The sequence below is a fragment of the Leucoraja erinacea genome, chromosome 7, assembly GCF_028641065.1.
Source record: "Leucoraja erinacea ecotype New England chromosome 7, Leri_hhj_1, whole genome shotgun sequence".
Classification (NCBI taxonomy): Eukaryota; Metazoa; Chordata; class Chondrichthyes; order Rajiformes; family Rajidae; genus Leucoraja; species Leucoraja erinaceus.
Window position 1 is genome coordinate 1,132,626 of NC_073383.1, and position 20,274 is coordinate 1,152,899.

General features: G+C 44.8%; 1 protein-coding gene across 1 annotated transcript in view; it reads left to right on the plus strand.

The window, feature by feature from the left end:
- Window positions 1-999: 999 nt before the first annotated feature.
- The window catches only part of vps16 (VPS16 core subunit of CORVET and HOPS complexes), a 61,092-nt gene continuing 41,817 nt past the window's right edge, over window positions 1,000-20,274 (plus strand). Inside the window, exons 1-8 of the mRNA XM_055637643.1 lie at window positions 1,000-1,141; window positions 2,599-2,684; window positions 4,959-5,056; window positions 7,875-8,003; window positions 12,860-13,004; window positions 14,144-14,259; window positions 16,284-16,406; window positions 19,851-19,906. Coding sequence (XP_055493618.1) covers window positions 1,092-1,141; window positions 2,599-2,684; window positions 4,959-5,056; window positions 7,875-8,003; window positions 12,860-13,004; window positions 14,144-14,259; window positions 16,284-16,406; window positions 19,851-19,906 — 803 coding nt within the window. The 5' untranslated portion in view covers window positions 1,000-1,091. The remainder of the gene's footprint in view (window positions 1,142-2,598; window positions 2,685-4,958; window positions 5,057-7,874; window positions 8,004-12,859; window positions 13,005-14,143; window positions 14,260-16,283; window positions 16,407-19,850; window positions 19,907-20,274) is intronic.

Here is a 20,274-nt window from a genome sequence, read left to right on the forward strand (position 1 = left end):
AAAACACAAAATACTGGAGTAACTCAACAGGTCAGGCAGATGCTCTGGAGGTCATGGATAGGCGACCTTTTGGATCAGGACCATTCTTCAGACCATTCCTTTTCTGATAACTGTGACCTATCTAATATCTACATTATTTGTTGATTGCCGCTACTAAATATCATAATTTCTCTCTTTTAAGATCTACTTTCGAAACATTTCTGATCAAGCATTTAGTTTAGGGGGAGGGGAGTTGTAGTGGGATGGGGGGGAAGAGTGGAATGGGGGGAGGTGGGTAGGGGGAGGGAGTGGGGGGAGGGGGGGGGGGGGGGGGGGGGGGGGGGGGGGGGGCGGGGGTGGGGGGGGGGGGGGGTGGTGGGGGGGGGGGGGGAGGGGGGAGGGGGGTGTGGGTGGGGGGGGGGGGGGGGGGGGGGGGGGAGGGGGATGGGGGGAGTGGGATGGGGGTGATGGTGGGGGAATGGGCAAGTGGGATGGGGAGGGGGGGGTGGGATGGGGATGGGGGGGAGAGTGGGGATGGGCAGTGGGATGGTGATGGGGGGTGGAATGGGCAGTGGGATGGGGGTGGGATGGGGATGGGGGGAGTGGGGATGGGCAAGTGGGATGGGAGGGGAGGGGTGGGATGGGATGGGGACGGGGGGGGAGTGAGATGGGGAGTGGGGGGTGTGGGATGGGCAAGTGGGGGATGGGGGGGGTGGGGATGGGGGGGGGGAGTGGGGATGGGCAAGTGGGATGGGGATGGGGATGTGGGCAAGTGGGGATGGGGAGGGGAGGTGGGATGGGCAGTGGGATGGGGATGGGGTGGGGATGGGCAAGTGGGGATGGGGGAGGGGGGAGTGGGGATGGGGAGGGGAAGTGGAGTGAGATGGGGGAGTGGGATGGGGGATGGGTGTGGGATGGGGGAGGTCAACGTTGCTGCAGGTGTGGGCGGGCGGCCGGCCGGCGGCGTCGCTGTCGCGGGCGGGCGGCTGGTGTTGCTGGGCCGCCGCTGCCGCACCGTCACTGTCGAGCACAGATCTCCTCCAGTATCTTTGCTGCCGAGCGGGGCCGGGGTCGAGGTCGAGGTCCCAGAGCCTCCAGCAGCAGCGGCGGCAATGGCGTTCGTCACGGCCAACTGGAACCCGCTGGGGGATGTGTTTTACAGGTCGGTGTCTCCGTCAGCGGCCGAGGGGCCCCGGCTCTTCACTCCCTCCCTCCGTGCCCCGGCCTGAGGCCGCTCGGCCCCTCACCGGCCCGGCCCGACCCTCTCGCCAGCACAAACTTACTCCAGCAGGCTGTGTCTATGTTGGGTGTAAAGCAGCATCTTCAGCCCCTCTCTCTAACACCGTGCTAATACTAATAACTGCTGGTAAACAGGCACCGGGGAGAGCGGCGGAGCCGGTTGTGAGGGTCTAGTGGCTGAACAAATGCAACGCTTGATGTTACGGCTCATTCCCGAGCAGCTGAGGTTGAACTGTAGTTGGACACAAAGTGCTGGATGCAGTAACTCAGCGGGACAGGCAGCATCTGTGGGGAGAAGGAATGGGGTCAGTGTTGTTTGTCACTGTGGGTTTCCAGCGCGGACTGTTCTGACAGTTCAAGGAAACGAATGGATATTCAGGACGTTTGATGGAGAAGAATCAAAAACGAGAAATGCCACCTCAACGTTGCTGCTGCTGCTGCTGCTTCTCCTACCTGGGGCATATATATACACAAAGCAAAACAAAGTTCAGGTCATGGCCACCCTGTCTGTAGTTATTTTGCTGTAAACAAGAAATCCTTATTGGGATATCAACAAAATCAAGACATTGCAATGGAGGAACAAGCAATTGTAGATGCTGCTTTACAAAACAAATCAGATTCAGATTCAGATTCAATTTTAATTGTCATTGTCAGTGTACAGTACAGAGACAACGAAATGCATTTAGCATCTCCCTTGAAGAGCGACATAGCAAACGATTTGAATTAAAAAAAAATAATAAGTGTCCGGGGGGGGTGATTGGCAGTCACCGAGGTACGTTGTTTAGTAGAGTGACAGCCGCCGGAAAGAAGCTGTTCCTCGACCTATACAAAGTGATGGAGTAACTCAGCTGAAGATAGACACAAAAAACTGGAGTAACTCAGTGGGACAGGCAGCATCTTGACAGAAGGAATGGGTGACATTTCGGGTTGAGACCCTTCTTCAGGATGGTTAGGGATAAGGGAAATGAGAGATATAGACGGTGATGTGGAGAGATAAAGGACAATGAGTGAAAGATATGCAAAAAAGTAACGATGATAAAGGAAACAGGCCATTGTTAGCTGTTTGTAGGGTTTAAATGAGAAGCTAGTGGGGACGGGATAGAGAGAAAGGGAATGCCGGGGCTACCTGAAGTGAGAGAAATCAATATTTATACAACTGGGCTGTAAGCTGCCCAAGCAAAATATGAAATATGGGTTCCTCCAATGTAACTCAGCGGGTCAGGCTGCATCTCTGGCATGTCTAACCATGTTCCCCAGAGATGCTGCCTGATCCACTGAGCTACTCAAAAAGCACTGTCTTTTTTTGTAAAATCATTGCATTTATTGGCTTGATGTTCACAATGTTTCTGCTTTGGTAACTCTGTTTTGTACCCTGCGCAGGAAGTTTGCCCTGTATTCCGAATGGAAGCTGAAGGAGGATATCAGTAACTCTTTAATTGCAGCCGCACCATATGGTGGTCCGATTGGTAAGATCAATGCACCTTCCAGCTCCTTTCCCACATTTTAACATAGAAACATAGAAATTAGGTGCAGGAGTAGGCCATTCGGCCCTTCGAGCCTGCACCGCCATTCAATATGATCATGGCTGACCATCCAACTCAGTATCCCGTACCTGCCTTCTCTCCATACCCTCTGATCCCCTTAGCCACAAGGGCCACATCTAACTCCCTCTTAAATATAGCCAATGAACTGGCCTCAACTACCCTCTGTGGCAGAGAGTTCCAGAGATTCACGACTCTCTGTGTGAAAAAAGTTTTTCTCATCTCGGTTTTAAAGGATTTCCCCCTTATCCTTAAGCTGTGACCCCTTGTCCTGGACTTCCCGAACATCGGGAACAATCTTCCTGCATCTAACCTGTCCAACCCCTTAAGAATTTTGTAAGTTTCTATAAGATCCCCTCTCAATCTCCTAAATTCTAGAGAGTATAAACCAAGTCTATCCAGTCTTTCTTCATAAGACAGTCCTGACATCCCAGGAATCAGTCTTGTGAACCTTCTCTGTACTCCCTCTATGGCAATAATGTCCTTCCTCAGATTTGGAGACCAAAACTGTACGCAATACTCCAGGTGTGGTCTTATCAAGACCCTGCACAACTGCAGTAGAACCTCCCTGCTCCTATACTCAAATCCTTTTGCTATGAAAGCTAACATACCATTCGCTTTCTTCACTGCCTGCTGCACCTGCATGCCTACTTTCAATGACTGGTGTACCATGACGCCCAGGTCTCGCTGCATCTCCCCCTTTCCCAATTGGCCATCATTTAGATAATAGTTTGCTTTCCTGTTTTTGCCACCAAAATGGATAACCTCACATTTATCCACATTATACTGCATCTGCCAAACACTTGCCCACTCACCCAGCCTATCCAAGTCACCTTGCAGTCTCCTAGCATCCTCCTGACAGCTAACACTGCCCCCCAGCTTAGTGTCATCCGCAAACTTGGAGATAGTGCCTTCAATTCCCACATCCAGATCATTAATATATATTGTAAATAGCTGGGGTCCCAGCACTGAGCCTTGCGGTACCCCACTAGTCACTGCCGGCCATTGTGAAAAGGACCCGTTTACTCCTACTCTTTGCTTCCCGTTTGCCAGCCAGTTCTCTATTCACATCAATACTGAACCCCCAGTGCCGTGTGCTTTAAGTTTGTATACTAATCTCTTATGTGGGACCTTGTCGAAAGCCTTCTGGAAGTCTAGATACACCACATCCACTGGTTCTCCCCTATCCACGCTACTAGTTACATCCTCGAAAAATTCTATAAGATTCGTCAGACATGATTTATCTTTCGTAAATCCATGCTGACTTTGTCCAATGATTTCACCACTTTCCAAATGTGCTGCTATCCCATCTTTAATAACTAGCAGTTTCCCCACTACTGATGTTAGACTAACTGTAATTCCCTGTTTTCTCTCTCCCTCCCTTCTTAAAAAGTGGGGTTACGTTTGCTACCCGCCAATCCTCAGGAACTACTCCAGAATCTAAAGAGTTTTGAATGATTATTACTAATGCATCCACTATTTCTGGAGCTACTTCCTTAAGTACTCTGGGATGCAGCCTATCTGGCCCTGGGGATTTATTGGCCTTTAATCCATTCAATTTACCCAACACCACTTCCCGACTAACCTGGATTTCACTCAATTCCTCCAGCTCCTTTGACCCGTGGTCCCCTGCTATTTCCGGCAGATTATTTATGTCTTCCTTAGTGAAGACGGAACCAAAGTAGTTATTCAATTGGTCCGCCATATCCTTGTTCCCCATGATCAACTCACCTGTTTCTGACTGCAAGGGACCTACATTTGTTTTAACTAATCTCTTTCTTTTCACATATCTATAAAAACTTTTGCAGTCAGTTTTTATGTTCCCTGCCAGTTTTCTTTCATAAACTATTTTTCCTTTCCTAATTAAGCCCTTTGTCCTCCTCTGCTGGTCTCTGAATTTCTCCCAGTCCTCTGGTATGCTGCTTCTTCTGGCTAATTTGTACGCATCGTCCTTCGCTTTGATTCTATCCCTGATTTCCCTTGTTATCCACGGATGCACTACCTTCCCAAATTTATTCTTTTGCCAAACTGGGATGAACAATTATTGTAGTTCATCCATGTAGTCTTTAAATGTCTTCCATTGCATATCCACCGTCAACCCTTTTAGAATTAATTGCCAGTCAATCTGTTTAAGCAATCAATTTAAGCAATTCTTTGTTCCAAAACTCTTGTTAACATTGTCATAAATGTCTGTTGTAGCCTTGATGACCAATGAATCCCGAAAGGAGAGGTCTCCAAGTTTCCGTCCTGTCATGGAAATATACTCTTCTTCAGGAAATCGAATAGTTTCTTTTCCGGTAAGCTTTACATTTCTATTATTTTTGATGCACTGTTTTGGTCAAATTTGACAAATAAATAACAGCTTGTGGATAATATATGTTAATGGTGTGATTTATATGAGTACTGCTTAAAGTTCTATCAGTCTGAAGAAGGGTCTCGACCCGAAACGTCACCCATTCCTTCTCTCCAGAGATGCTGCCTGTCCCGCTGAGTTACTCCAGCTTTTTGTGGCTATCTTTAAAATACCATCCATTGGATGGATTACAAAGGGCAGAACGGTGTAGAATTGCTGTCCCACTGCACCCGGGTTCGATCTTGACTATGGGTGCTGTTTGTTCGTTCTCTCCGTGTCCTGCGTGGGTTTTCTCCGGGTCCTCCCACCCTCCAATGATGTACAGGTTTGTAGGCCATTTGGCTTGGTAAAATTGTAAATTGTCCCGTGTGCGTGTAGGATAGTGTTAGCATGCAAGAATCGCTGGTCGGCACGGTCTCCATGGGCCGAAGGTCTTGTTTCCATGCTGTGTCTTGAAATTAAACTAATCTAAACTGGACTACCATAGGAAATTAATCCCTCCCATTCCCAATCTGACCTTTCTGTTCTGGGCCTCCTCCATTGTCAGAGTGAGGCCCAGCGAAAATTGGAGGAACAGCATCTCATATTTCGCTTGGGTACTTTACACCCCAGCGATATGAACATCTAACTTCAGATAGCCCTTGCTTTTTCTCTCTATCCCCCTTCCCCTTCCCAGTTCTCCCACTAGTCTTATTGTCTCTGCCTACATTCTATCTTTGTCCTGCCCCCTCCCCTAACATCAGTTTGAAGAAGGATCTCGACCCGAAATGTCACCCATTCCTTCTCTCCAGAGATGCTGCCTCACCCGCTGAGTTACTCCAGCTTTTTGTGTTTACCTTGAAAAATAATCGTCTTAGCCCCACACAAACGTGGATAGAGAGAGGGGGAATAATTGTAGAAACACAGAACTGCAGATGCTGGTTATACCAAAGAAAGACTAAGTGCTGGAGTAACTCAGTAGGTCAAGCAGCAGCTCTGGAGAAAAAGGATGGGTGACAGTTTGGGTCGAGACCCTTCTTCAGACTGAAAGGGGGAACAATTGATCTCTCAGCAAGTTATGATTCCTTTCCAATCTACTTACTGCCTATTATGCCCCCTGACATGAATAGAATATGTTTATTGTCATTGCACAAAACTGAGCAACGAAATTCCATTTGCTTCTCCTCCGTTAAAAGAAATACAACACGACACCAATGCACATATGTACAGTTAATAGTAGAATATAAATACATTTTTAAAAGAGATTAAAATAATTTAGCGGTATTCCTCGAAGTTACTTCTTGCTTCCCAGTGTTCACTGTTGGAGTTAAGCTCTTTTATCGCACAATGGTAGAAACTATTTTTTAGTATACCAGTGTGAGCCTGCAGAGACCTGAATCGCCTCCCGGAGGGTAGCAGAGTAAAAAGGTGGTTGGCAGGGTGGGATGTGTCCTTCTTGATATTTATGGCCCTGCGCAAGCATCGGGCCTTGTATATGTCATCCAAGGAGGGCAGGGTTAGCGTTTGTAATGCGCTGCGCAGTTTTTATAATTCCCTGCAGTGCCCTCCTCAGCCACAGTACAGCTGGCAAACCACACCAGGATTCCATAGGTGAGGATACTCTCCACGGCGCATCGATAGAAGGACAGCAGCAGCGGCTGTGGGACGTTAGCTCTCCGTAGAGACCTTAGGAAATACAGCCCCTGATGAGACCTCTTCACGAGAGTGACGGTGTTCATTTGCCATTTGAGGTCCTGGGAGATGTTTATTCCCAGGAACTTAAAGTCGTTGACTCTCTCCACCATGTCTCCTTTGATGTATAAAGGAGCAGGTTCCTCTCTCCTCTTCCTCCTGAAGTCAATGACAAGTTCTTTTGTCTTTGATGGGTTTAGTACCAGGTTGTTTTTGGTACAACAGACGGTCAGTTTTTGGACTTCATCCCTGTAGGCAGACTCGTCATCGTTGTTTATCAGTCCCACCATAGTCGTGTCGTCCGCAAACTTGATGATCCTGTTTGTACTATGTGTTGGTATACAGTCGTAAGTGTATATTGTATACAAGATTGGACTCGGCACACATCCTTGTGGCGCTCCTGTGCTGAGCGTCAGGACTGGGGAATAATTGGACCCCATCCTGACAGTCTGTGGGCGGTCTGTTAAAAAGTCCTTAATCCATCCACATGTGTTTGCATCAACACCTAAATCAGACAGTTTGTCCACCATTCTGCTGGGGATGATAGTATTAAATGCAGAACTAAAATCTACAAATAACAATGTAGGGTAGCAACGAAGGTCCTTCACTCCTGTGTGTTCTGGCCTAGCTTCTGGACACTACCCCAGGTCAGGTAGCCCTGGAAGTCCATCAGGCCCCGTAGTGTTGATTCCTCCAGTTGCTGTTTCCGTAACGAATTTGTTTTACATGACAGGGTTGTTAGCCCTGTGCTCAACCTCCAACCAGGAGGACCAGTGGATCGCTCTTTGTCTCGCCTCTACCCTTCGACCCGTCCAGCATGGGAGACCCTAACAGGAGACGAATCTCCCGCTGGCATAGCTCTAGGGGTCACTGAGACACACAAGCTCCCCGAGCACGACAAGGTTGCAATCCAATCCAAGCTAGCAAGGTTTTTAAAAAAAAATTCTAAATTAAATATCTAAGTGTAAACATGACCAGCTATAAAATATTATTATGGATAAATATGGACCTTTCTATGTTTATGTTTGAATTAAAGTTAAACTAATTCAGAAGCGATATATTAAAACTTTATGGTACTTTTGTCTCTGCAGTGGAAAAGTGGTATAGTGGTTCACATTGGATGGACTACAAATGAGGATCTTCTCTGTATACAAGATGATGGAGCTGTTCTAATCCATAATATTTTTGGCTCATTTAAGAGACACTTCAGCATGGGTAATGTAAGTTCCTGTCAAACATTACCATACAAATTAGGTCCCTCATAAAGAGATCGCAGATAGAATTACGGTATTCGTTGCTCCCACGAATCTTCATCTATTTTCCTTTACACACTTAAGTCAGTCCTCAGCAGACTGGCACTTTTATCTGAAGACTTACTTATTTTTAGATTTAATTATTGGGTATTCTCTTATGTAGTTAGCAGGCCGAATCTATTGATTGGGTCATGGGATGACTAACTTCCAGTTTCATTTCTTGGTTTACTATATCAAGATGTGATATCAAGATACTATATCAAGGATTGCTGAACTTTGCTTTGGCAAGGATGAGGGAGGTAGAATCATTCTTTCTAGTAGCTCCTATGAAAACTGAACACAATTAATAAAGTGTTAATTTAAAAAGTTAAAATGAAAAGTTAAATTAAACTGACAATTAAAAGTTGTGTTATTTGAGCAGAAAATATATTGTTCAATAGAGCAGAAGATGCTTGTACCTTATAGAACTATATTTCATGATGAAGAAAAGGAATTGAAAGGGGATTGGGCTGAGGGGAGTTGAGTGGAGGATTTACGAAGAGCTAAGTTGTTGAATGATGGATTTTTAATTAAGCCTTAAATATTTTAGCCACGTGATTAGAAGAGGAGACATTGCCTTGCTATCTTACATTTATACTTTGGTCAATATATAGATTGATAGGTTACCCAAAGTCATAGAGTTATAGAATCATACAGCATGGGAACAGGCCCTTCCGCCCAACTTGCCCACGCCGACCAACATGTCCCATCTGCACTAGTTCCACCTGCCTGCGTTTAACTCGTATCCCTTTAACCCTATCCTATCCATATAACTGTTTGAATGTTTCTTATACATTACACTTGTGCCTGCCTCAACTACCTCCTCCAGCAGCTCATTCCATACACTCACTACCCTTTGTGCAAAAAAGGTTACCCCTCGGCTTCCAACTATACTTGTTCTCGTTTCCTACCTCAAGACTACCTGTCCGATCCTCTAGCATTTTGCTCATTCCATACATCATCACTACCTCCTGCGCAAAAATAGGTTACCCAACTCGCTCAGGCTTCCAACTATATCTTCTTCCCCCCCCCAATGTGCCAAATACTCGCCCTTTTGACAACCAACATGACCTCCCAACTACTCTGACTGATGAGGCCAATGTGCCAAAACTCCTTTTGACCACCTTATCTACCTATGACCCCCAATTGCAAGGTGCCATGTACCTGCACTCCTAGTTCCCTCGGCTTTACAACATTCTCCAGAGCCCTACCCCTCACTGTGTAGGTCCTGACCAGTGAATGTGCTCCCAAAATGCAACACCTCACATATCCCTGTATTAAATTCCATCAACCATTCCTCCACCCACATGGCCAACAGATCAAAATCCTACTGCAATTTTTGACAACCATCTTCACCTTCTGCAATACCACCCACTTTTGTGTCATCTGCAAACTTGTTAACCATGCCATGTACATTCTCATCCAAATCATTGATATAAGATAACAAACAGGAACAAGCCCAGCACCTAACCCTGAAGCACACCACTACTCACAGGCCTATCCATCCAGCTATATCTCTTTGGATCCCATGCGCTCTAACCTTCCAGAGCAGCCTACCATGCGGAACTTTGTTGAATGCCTTGTTGAAATCCATATATACAACACCTACATGTGTAGGATAGAACTGTGGATGCTGGTTTACACTGAAGTTAGACGCAAAATGCTGGAGTAACAGCGGAACAGGCAGCATCTCTGGAGAGAATGAATGGGTGACATTTTGGGTCGAGAGGGAGAAGGGTCTCAACCCGAAACATCACCCATTGCTTCTATCCAAAGATGCCTTTCCTGCTGAGTTACTCCAGCATTTTGTGTCTATCTTTGATATGCAACATCTACAGCTCTGCCTTCATCAACCTTTTTGGTCACATCTTAAAAAAAAAAGCTCAATCAAATTTCTGAGGCACGACTTCCCACGTGCAAAACCATGTTGACTATCCATACTCAACCTTGTCCATGTAATGCATGTATATCTTATCCCTCAGAATACTCTCCAGTAACTTATTCATTGTTTCCGGATCATAGTTTGCACACCTAGATGCTAATTTATGATTCAATGTGGTCGTTGCGCTTGAATGTAGCTTGTAAAATAAGATGAAATGTTATCAATATTATTCCATTACCTTGCCTTACCCCAGTCCTTGTATAGCATGTCAATGAGTAGTGGTTGCTTTACTCTGCCGATGACATGTGCTATTCAGATTTGGAAGTCTTACAAAACTCTTCATTCAGCTCAGAAATGTGTTGTTTTGAACACGTGTTTTTAATTCAAATATAATTTGGTTGAAGTTCAAGTTCAAAAGGGGGAGATGCAACGAGACCTGGGTGTCATGGTACACCAGTCATTGAAAATAGGCCAGGCAGTGAAGAAAGCGAATGGTATGTTAGCATTCATAGCAAAAGGATTTGAGTATAGGAGCAGGGAGGTTCTACTGCAGTTGTACAGGGTCTTGGTGAGACCACACCTGGAGTATTGCGTACAGTTTTGGTCTCCTAATCTGAGGAAAGACATTCTTGCCATAGAGGGAGTACAGAGAAGGTTCACCAGACTGATTCCTGGAATGTCAGGACTTTCATATGAAGAAAGACTGGATAGACTCGGCTTGTACTCGCAAGAATTTAGAAGATTCAGGGGGGGATCTTATAGAAACTTATAAAATTCTTAAGCGGTTGGACAGGCTAGATGCAGGAAGATTGTTCCCGATGTTGGGGAAGTCCAGAACAAGGGATCACAGTTTAAGGATAAGGGGGAAATCTTTATTGAATGGCGGTGCAGGCTCGAAGGGCCGAATGGCCTACTCCTGCACCTATTTTCTATGTTTCTAAAAGGCCAGGCTGCAAATTTCAGTTTTCAAAATGGAACGGGAATAACATTGAAACATTTTTAGTGTGTTTATTTCTGCAGGTACAGTGGTACTGGTGCACAACCTTTTATCCGAAAGCCTTGGGACCAGACACTTTTCGTAATTCAGAATTTTTCAGCTTTCGGAATGGAAGATTTTTAGCGTAGATTTTAACGGCTGGCTCAGTGGTAGAGTGCTCGGCTCGTATCCGCAAGGTCGCGAGTTTGCGCCTCGATCCCGGCAGTTACTCGATCGCGAGTTTGAGTCTTCAATGTAGATTTTTCTTGCAGCATAGGAGAGAATAGGGAGGGTTAGGCTGGGATCATTCTTTGCGAGATGATCTTAGTGCGGGAGACAAGTGTAGGAGAGGTGTACTGACTGTGTGGGCAGAACTTTGGAAGTGATTGCCCACCATTCTCAAAAGCCGCTGTGTCTCCCTGTCTCTCCAACTCCAGAGGAATCCCAATGGGCCGCTACGGCGACAAGTGGCAGTTTGCCCATAGCCCGAGCTGCGCCCCCTCATCCGCAACCCGGGTTCCTCTGGAGTTGGAGCGGGGCTGGGCTAGTTGTTGCTGGCTGTGAGTCTCTGGGATCTCCGTGCTCGCAGTGGGCCTGGGGGTCGGTGTCCCGATGAGGGGGCGCAGCTCGGGCTGTGGGCGAACTGCCACTTGTCGCTGTAGCGGCGCATCGGGGAGCGGCTTCTGGTGGTCCTGACGTCTCTCAGCTCCTGTCCAGGGGGACGGCCGGAGACGTCAGGACCAACAGGAACCCGCTCCCCGATGCGCCGCTACAGCGACAAGTGGCAGTTCGCCCACAGCCCGAGCTGCGCCCCCTCATCCGCAACCTGGGTTCCTCTGGAGTTGGAGCGGGGCTGGGCTAGAGTTGCTGCTGGCTGTGAGTCTATGGGATCTCCGTGCTTGCAGTCGGTGTCCCGTTGGTCCTGACGTCTCCGGTCACCCCCCTGGAATGCAGCTGAGACTGGGAACTGTACCTCCCTTGCCCCCTCCCTCTGCAACTGCAGACATCCCCACAGTTCCCAGTCTCAGCTCCTGTACAGGGGGGTGGCCGGAGACGTCACAGCCCGAGCCATCAGCTTCTGTCCCTACGGGGACAGCGGAGAGCGTGTTCCTCTGGAATTGGAATGGGGCTGGGCTGCTGCTGGCTGTGGGTCTCTGGGATCGCCGTGCTTGCAGTGGGCCTGGGGGCCGGTGTCCCGTTGGTCGTGACGTCTCCGGTGACTGGCACTGGCTCCAACGTGAAGACAGTGCAAAGCCCCCGCGCCGGTGCAATGCGTGGGGAGCTGGAGAGGGGAGGGAAGGGGTCACACACATGGCCGGGAAGCAGAGGGGTGTAGGTGGGGTGAAACTGAAGGGAGCGACAATTTGCTGCTGCCTGCCCGCTGAGTTAAAAAGTTCCCACGCAAGGCTCACGGTACACTGTGTATCGAGTCTACCGTGGGAACTTTTTAACTCAGCGGGCAGGCAGCAGCATATTGTCAATTATTAACCCTCCCGCGCAATATACCCTCACCTTCTCTTTTATGAATGGGGATTTAGTTCCCCTTTCTTCGAGGACCGACCGGAGGTTCCGCTGTCACCTCTGCGGGCCGCCCTCGGTGAACGTTTTCAAGGACCTTTCTTCAAGGACTGAAAAAATGTCCGCTATTCGGAGGTTTTCGTTATTTGGATCTGCGGATAAAAGGTTGTGCACCTGTAGTAGAATACATTTTTGCAAAAGGATTTAGTAGGGACCTCAAAAAGTGGATCCATTGTTGAGTTGACTTTAAAAAAAAAAGTAATTCCTTCAAATTTGCCAATACCAATGAATTGAGTTACAACTGCATCTCAAGCAGGCTGTATTCAATTTGTTTAAATATTGCATGATTGTTACTGATTGTTGTGCAAACCAAAACAATGATGTTTTGCATTGCCCTGATTTTTGAAGGAGGTGCTACAGAATCGAGTTATGGAGGCCAAAGTTTTCCACTCTGCTTATGGCTCAGGAATCGCTATACTTACTGGTGCTTTTCGTTTCACACTTGCCACAAATATAGATGATCTCAAACTCCGACGATTTCCTGAAATTCCAGGTAAACGCTGAATTCAATATTGGAATCGAGCTGCAGTGTTCAATTTACTTCAGATTCTTACATTTAAGTAATTTTAGTAAAAATAATACCCTTAAAACTTTGAAATGTAGAAATTAAACATGTTTTAAGGTGCAGAGAAGGGTGGATAAAGAGGGCAAATGTAATGTCTGTGATAGAGACATAGAGGTACTGAATAGCTCAAGTGGCAGTGTTGGCAGAGAGGGTGATAGACATTTTAATCACAAATTATCTGCACGTATTTCCTCTATATTTTTATGGGAAAAAAATCGAATTAATCCTTACTGTACAAAGGTAGATTGAACCTTGATGCAAAGAGGTGATCAACATTTCAGGTGGAGACCCTGCATCAGCACTTGCTCCAGATTCAGCATTTATAGTCTATTGTGTGTGCGTGTGTCTCACTCTCTGAAAGGGAAGTTAGTTAACTGTGAGGAAGAAATCTAGAAACATTTTTGTAAATTTATTTTTGAAAAATCAAATGCAAAGTGGACTAGATGTGATTGTCTTTTTTAGATGTGATATTGTCTTATTTCAGCCACGAGCAGTTAACTTTACATTGCAAGTGAGCATTTAGGCATCCACCACAATTTTTCTTTGGCACAGCCCTGGTTTGCTGAATGCTCCCACTCAGCTGTTGCAAGGGGATTCTCTCTGGTGAAAGAGAGCAGACTGCAGCAGCTACATTAAGAGGACAGTTTGGCATGGGCCGGGACTTGGTGATTGTAGGTGAACGTGATTGCTGCAGAGGTTTTGGGGAAGTGGTCTGCCTTGCTGTTAAAGGAACCAGTTGCTGGGGTTAGATTGGGCTGATGTACAGGCCGAGATGTGAAAGGCAGTGAAACACCCCACCTGCAGCCGCTGCATGAATCCATCTAAGTACAGATTATTATTATTAATGTCAATGTGATGCTCCCACAATTTTGTTTGTCTTCGTCCATTATTCAATAGCAACTTTAAATTTCCTCCTGCCGTTTATGGATCCCCATAATTATAATAATACTAGCCTAGTGAAACCAATGTGTGGTGTTTCATCTTTATTCAAATAAGTTATATATGAGTGAAAATATTCTAGATTAAAATATTTGATTTAAAGTTATATTAAAATATTTTTCCAACAGGATTAAAATGTCCACCAACATGTTGGGCTGTATTAATGGAAGATCGACAAACTAAAATTATTCTGGCTACTGGGAAGGATTTGTACGTCTTAGATAATGCATCCTACAAATCTGTGGTAAGCAGAAAATCTGCCTGAGCATTGTAAGCGATGTAGTTTACACAATAAGCTAAATCATGATTCAAATATGTCCAACATTTGTCAAGTTGATAGCATTTAAGTGGCTTGGACAACCAAATGGCATTTGAATTTGAATGCTGCTGTTGGAATGCAAATGGGCTACAATCCTGTGTACGAATGAACTGCAGATGTTGGTCTATAGAGAGGTTGCATGGCAGTTGATGTCATGACCCTTGACCCGCATTGTTGCCACACAACGCCAATTGGAGTACCCGCGGTGAACTGCAGGTAAGCACCTACCATTGTCCCCAGGGTCGCGGACCTGTTAAAAACCACAGAAATGGTCAATTTTTGCGCTGTTTATAATTATGGAAATCGGGGTAAGCTTGAGAGACATTTAACCTACTTCAGAATTCCAAAAGTGAAGAGAAATGATGGTAGAGAGAAGCAGCAACTGAAGGGCCAACAACAGCTAAAGTGGTTGGCGAACATTGCAGATATCATGATTGAAAATATTGGGAATTATAGCGTTTGCTCACTGCATTTCATCAACAGTAAGGCATAATTTGTGTTTTTTCTTGATTGTTATCTAAAAAGTTTCAGAAGTGATAAATCTGGCTGTAAAATTTTAAAATCACCCATGGTTCTCAAGTGGGTTTTTACACGCAAAAAGAAAACGCTTCTGAAGCAAAATTTATCATTAAAAAAAAATCGCAACCCATGTGTGGGTTTTGAATTACATTTTACTCGGATGCAAGCCAAGGAATGGCATAATTGTCAGGTGTTAATTGGACATAATCTCAGCAAATTGACAATATCTTTGAAAGGGAGTGGGTGTTTAAGCTGTCAGGACATTTTATTATTTGCCAAAATATACATCTTAGTAGCATAATGATAGAAAACTTACTTTTCCACACACCACTCGTAAGTCTGGCGATTTTTTTAATGATAAATTTAGCTTCAGAAGTGTTTTCTTTTTGCATGTAAAAACCCACTTCAGAACCATGGGCAATTTAAACATTTTACAACCAGATTTATCACTTCTGAAACTTTTTAGATACGAAAGGAATCAAGAAAAAACACAAATAATGCCTTACTGTTGATGAAATGCAGTGAGCAAATGCGGTAATTGCCAATATTTTCAATCTTGATATCTGCATGGCCAATGTTCGCCAACCACGTTAGCTGTTGTTGTCCCTTTAGCTGGCACTTCTCTCCACCATCATTTCTCCTCACTTTTGCAATTCTGAAGTAGGATAAATGTCTCTCACGCTTACCCCAATTTCCACAATTATTTACAGCACAAAAAATGACCGTTTTGGCGGTTTTTAATGGGTAAGAAAGTACGGGTTTTGTGCATTAACTGTCTATGGTGAAAGCTGCCATGCACTCCACGTGGATTGAGCTGCTCTGTGCGTCACGCCCTTTGACCCGATGACCTTACATGCAACCCTCCCATAGGCCAAATCGATGGCTTTGGGGATGTGTTTAGACTGAAGACCAAGAGCACTTGAACAGATCAGCTATTTGCACGCTGATCTAAGCAGGGTCCCAGTGTACAGCAACATAATTATCAGTAAGTCCTTAGCCAAGTAACAAAGTTAGGTGGTAGTAACTAAAATGTAGAAGAGAAATGGTTTATTTCCGTGATCTTTCTAAAGTGACCTAAACTGAGAAGTATATTGGATCTGCAGGATAATTTAAAGAATGTTATAAAGTACAATGGTGCATCATAATATCATGTTCCTGATATTTCTGGTACATGACAATTAGCCATGAGTTGGTAAGAGACAGTTGCTTAACTAAATGCAGCATGCAGTTACTTCCCACTGCTCACTGTGATGCTATTTTACAGTAGAGAAAATTGGAGAATAAGTATAAACACAAGATCTATGCATGAGGCACATAATTAAACAAAAACAAAGATGTTTAATGTTAAGAAACTAGAGAGAAAAGTCGTTGATGAAAAAATGATCATTTACTTAATGTAATTTGCTTAATGTAAATGTTTTCTATTACAGAGTCCTCCTGGTCTTGGTCCTCAAGTAGGTGGATTTACCCAAATTGCCATTTCATTCAATTATAAATGGCTCGCTCTGTTCACAGACACTGGCAGTATTTGGCTGGGCTATTCTTCATTGAAGGTGAGTCAAAATATGATAGAACACAGTCCATTCTGCCGGGCTCCATTGAATTCTCCAATTCTGGATAACTCATTCATTCACTATGTTTATGTAAGGGCCATTTTGTTTGCCATCCTTTTATCTTTTCCTCTATATGTACAGTCTCGGTGCTGGACATTTCTAAGTATTTTAGGACCACATGAGCAACATTATATCGCCATGGTAGCATAATCTGTTCCCACTTGCTGCACAATTTTACTCTCTGAGAATGTTCCTTTGTTCTACCTTCCACATCTTCTCTGCTACTGCGACAAACTTGTTTCTTCCTTTCTCACTTCTGTTGAAGACTCCCTCATCGGAAATGATTTTTATTCCAGCAGATGCACCTGACCTGCTCAGTATTTCCAACATTTTACATTTTCTGCTTTTAGATCACATTTTATTATGTTATATTTCTTTTCCCACTGATGCTGCCAGATCAGATTTTATTTACAATTTCCAACATAATTGGAATGATTTTCTTGTAATGTTGTGGCGTTCAAACACAATAATTGAGTGAAATTCTGAATGAAAAAGTTGCGGAAACTGGAACACGAAATAAAAACAATATGCTGAAAATTTCAGCAGATTAATTGTCATCTGGAATGCTATGTGATAGATAAATTTAGATTGAAGTGGGCACGAAGGAAGGTAGAAGAAAGTTAGAAGAAGCAAGTTCAGGCTGCAATGAGGGAAACCTGTAGTGTGGCGGCTCCCAAGGGTCGTGCCATCATACTGTCGAACCCCTCGGCACGGGAGTGGTTCAGTCCGGAGGCGGCCCTTAGCCAGAGGGTTTAAAGGCAGGGATTTGGGTGCCATCTTTCTCTTGTTTGGTCCAAAGATCCTATAGCAGAGCAAGATAGGCTACTCCTGCTAAATGCAATGGACTGACGTGTAGTACGCTATGGAGGGGATCATGGGCATTTTTCCACGCCCATTTTAGCAACCTGAGCCTACCTATCCCGACCCGACTCGCACTGTAATCAATGTTGCGGGGCAACAGTTTGTGTGGGTCAGATTCATAAATCTGTCAGTTCAAACTTCTTGTCAAGAATAAAATTTGATTCTGGTAATTGTCTTTTTTAATGTTTTTTAAATCATTTCTTTTTAAATGGCTCACAAGCAGTGTTTGAGTTGATTTTGTAGTAACCGGAACCGACCCGACTCGCAGGGTGAGGACAGGGGGGACTTTTTTGTGCGTGATTATAGGGTTAGATTCATAATTCTGTTAGTTTCATAATTCTGTTGATTCTTGTTAAAGAATAAAATGTTTATAAAGACACATACATGAAAATTATACAAATGTATATAACACACACAATTATATTTCTTCTAATCCAATAATGAACTTTATTTCAGACTAGACAAGGGACATTAAATAAGAAACATTGTAAATAAGAAACATTGTAAACCTCCCTGCAACTTCACACACACTAGGCCTTATCCCCCCGGCACTCTCTCGCCTGCTCCCTCACTACAATGTCCCCCCTCTTATGTCCCTCTCCTCGCCGCCCCGGGCCCCGCACTCTCTCTCCCCGCTGCCCCCGGCCCCGCCCTCCTTCTCCCCGCCGCCCCGGGCCCCACACTCCCTCTCCCCCGCTGCCCCGCATCTCTCTCCCCGGCAGGGCCCCACACTCCCTGGCCCCGGTCCCCACACTCTCTCTCCCCCGCTGCCCCGGACCCCACACTCCCTCTCCCCGCTGCCCCGGGCCCCACACTCTCTCTCCCCGCTACCCCGCACTCTGCCCCGCACTCTCTCTCCCCGCTGCCCCAGGCCCCGCACTCCTTCTCCCCGCTGCGGATCCAATCTTTGGCCGGAAGCAAGAAGGCGGGAGCAAGAAAGCGGAGCAAGATGGCGGACCAAGATGGCGGAGTCAGGTTGCTAAAATGTGTCCTATAATCACCCATGAATCCGCCCATGAGTGTACCTCACGTTTGCGTGAGAGTAACCCATCTTGCTCTGCTATAGGATCTTTGGTTTGGTCTTCCCTACAACCGGGAGGAACATAATTAAAGGTGCCTCTCAAAACACTGGACTTCGTGCTTACTTTTGAGACCCACGCACCACAAGAGGATATTTGGCTGGTGGGTTGGACATGGAGGGAAAAATAGCACTGGTAGCTGATGACCTAGCCTCGGTCTTACTGACAAAGAAGTTCATGAGTTCCTCACATTTGGAGCTGAAATTGGAATGCAGGCAGCATCTGGGGAGGGAATGAACAGGCAATGTTTCCAATTAGGACATTTCGTGAGAAGAAATCCATGCTCTGCATAGACGTGTGCAAATTTAATAGCTACTATTTCTGCTCCATTTCCAAAATTTTGGTCCATGATCAACAGAATATAATATCTAGTGTTCCATAATGCACATTAGGCATACTCTACAAAGGTTGAATTTCTGTTCAATGTATTTTTCTTATAACTCTACCTTGTACAAAGATTTTATAGTTGGATATTTCACAGTTAATTGTATTTTGAGCATGAGAAATTATCTTACTAAAGAGTGGAAAAGGGTTGGACAATCCAGGACAGGGCGAAAACTAATGAATTACGAAAAGGGAAATGTATAATACAAAACAAATTTAATGTAATGCAAGTGATGAATTAGGGAACACTATTTGCATTGAAGTAGAGAACCATTTAAAAGTTATTTTGGAAATTATAAGAGCAAGAAATAAAGCTGTCTTGGATTAAAACAGTTCAGGGAAAAAATATTTCCCCTCAATAATCAGAAAACATTGTCTGATTAAATGGTTTAACGCTAGGTTGCCATTGAAATTGGCAGGCAATTTCTTCTATTGACATTTGTGCAACAAAACCTATTACACAATGTAACACACAGCCTTTAGTATTTTTAGCTTGCAGTACCTAAATAGTTAATGTCATAGGAGCAGAATTAGGCTTTTCAGCCCATCGCGTCTACTCCACCATTTAATAATAATATATTTTATTGTCATTGCACACAAGTGCAACGAGATTTGGGTATGCAGCTTCCATCCGACTTCAAAACTTAAATTATGACTGATCTATCTTTCCATCTCAACCCCATTCTTCTGCCTTTTCATAACCTTTGACATCCTTATTAATTAAGAACCTGTCAATCTCGGCTTGAAAATCAAACTTATGGCAATTGAAAATACTGTTTTTGTTTGAAAATCCTATGAAATTAGCTTTGTTTTTACAAGCCTACAACTCTTTTGCCCCCAACTCTCTTTCTCCCATTGACACCATTGTCTTCAGAACCAGATTTTCTGCAGCATGAGTTTTCTAGGAACATAACTCGCATTTGAGCAGCACTATCTGTAAAAGGGAAGTTTTGTTTGGTATGCTGAATGTTTACGTATCTGCTTTATTGATCTAGTTACATAAATATGTAAACAAGGTTTCTATTATACAAAATTAAATGTGTCCCGTGCATTTTTCCAGGACATGCTGTGCATGGTTGACACGAATTTCCAAACAGCACCTAAACAGTTTGTCTGGTAAGTTGCAAGGTGGCATGGTGTTGCCAGATGTGACTCATGGTTAATTGGATTAATTTTTAGATCTGTTGATAAGTCTATACATAAGTTGATAGTGGCCAACTGAGGACTTTTCATCACTAGCAGTTCGACATTCTCCGAGTTAGGATACTGATGGCATGTGTGAACGATCTGGCGTGATTCTCCCAATGCTCCCTGCAGAAAAGTAGCAAACGCACCAGAATACTGCCTGCAATGTGGCACGGTGGCGCAGTAGTAGATTTGCTGCCTTACAGCGCTTGCAGCACCAGAGACCCAGGTTTGATCCCAACTACGGGTGCTGTCTGTACAGAGTTTGTACGTTCTCCCTTTGACCCCGTGGGTTTTCT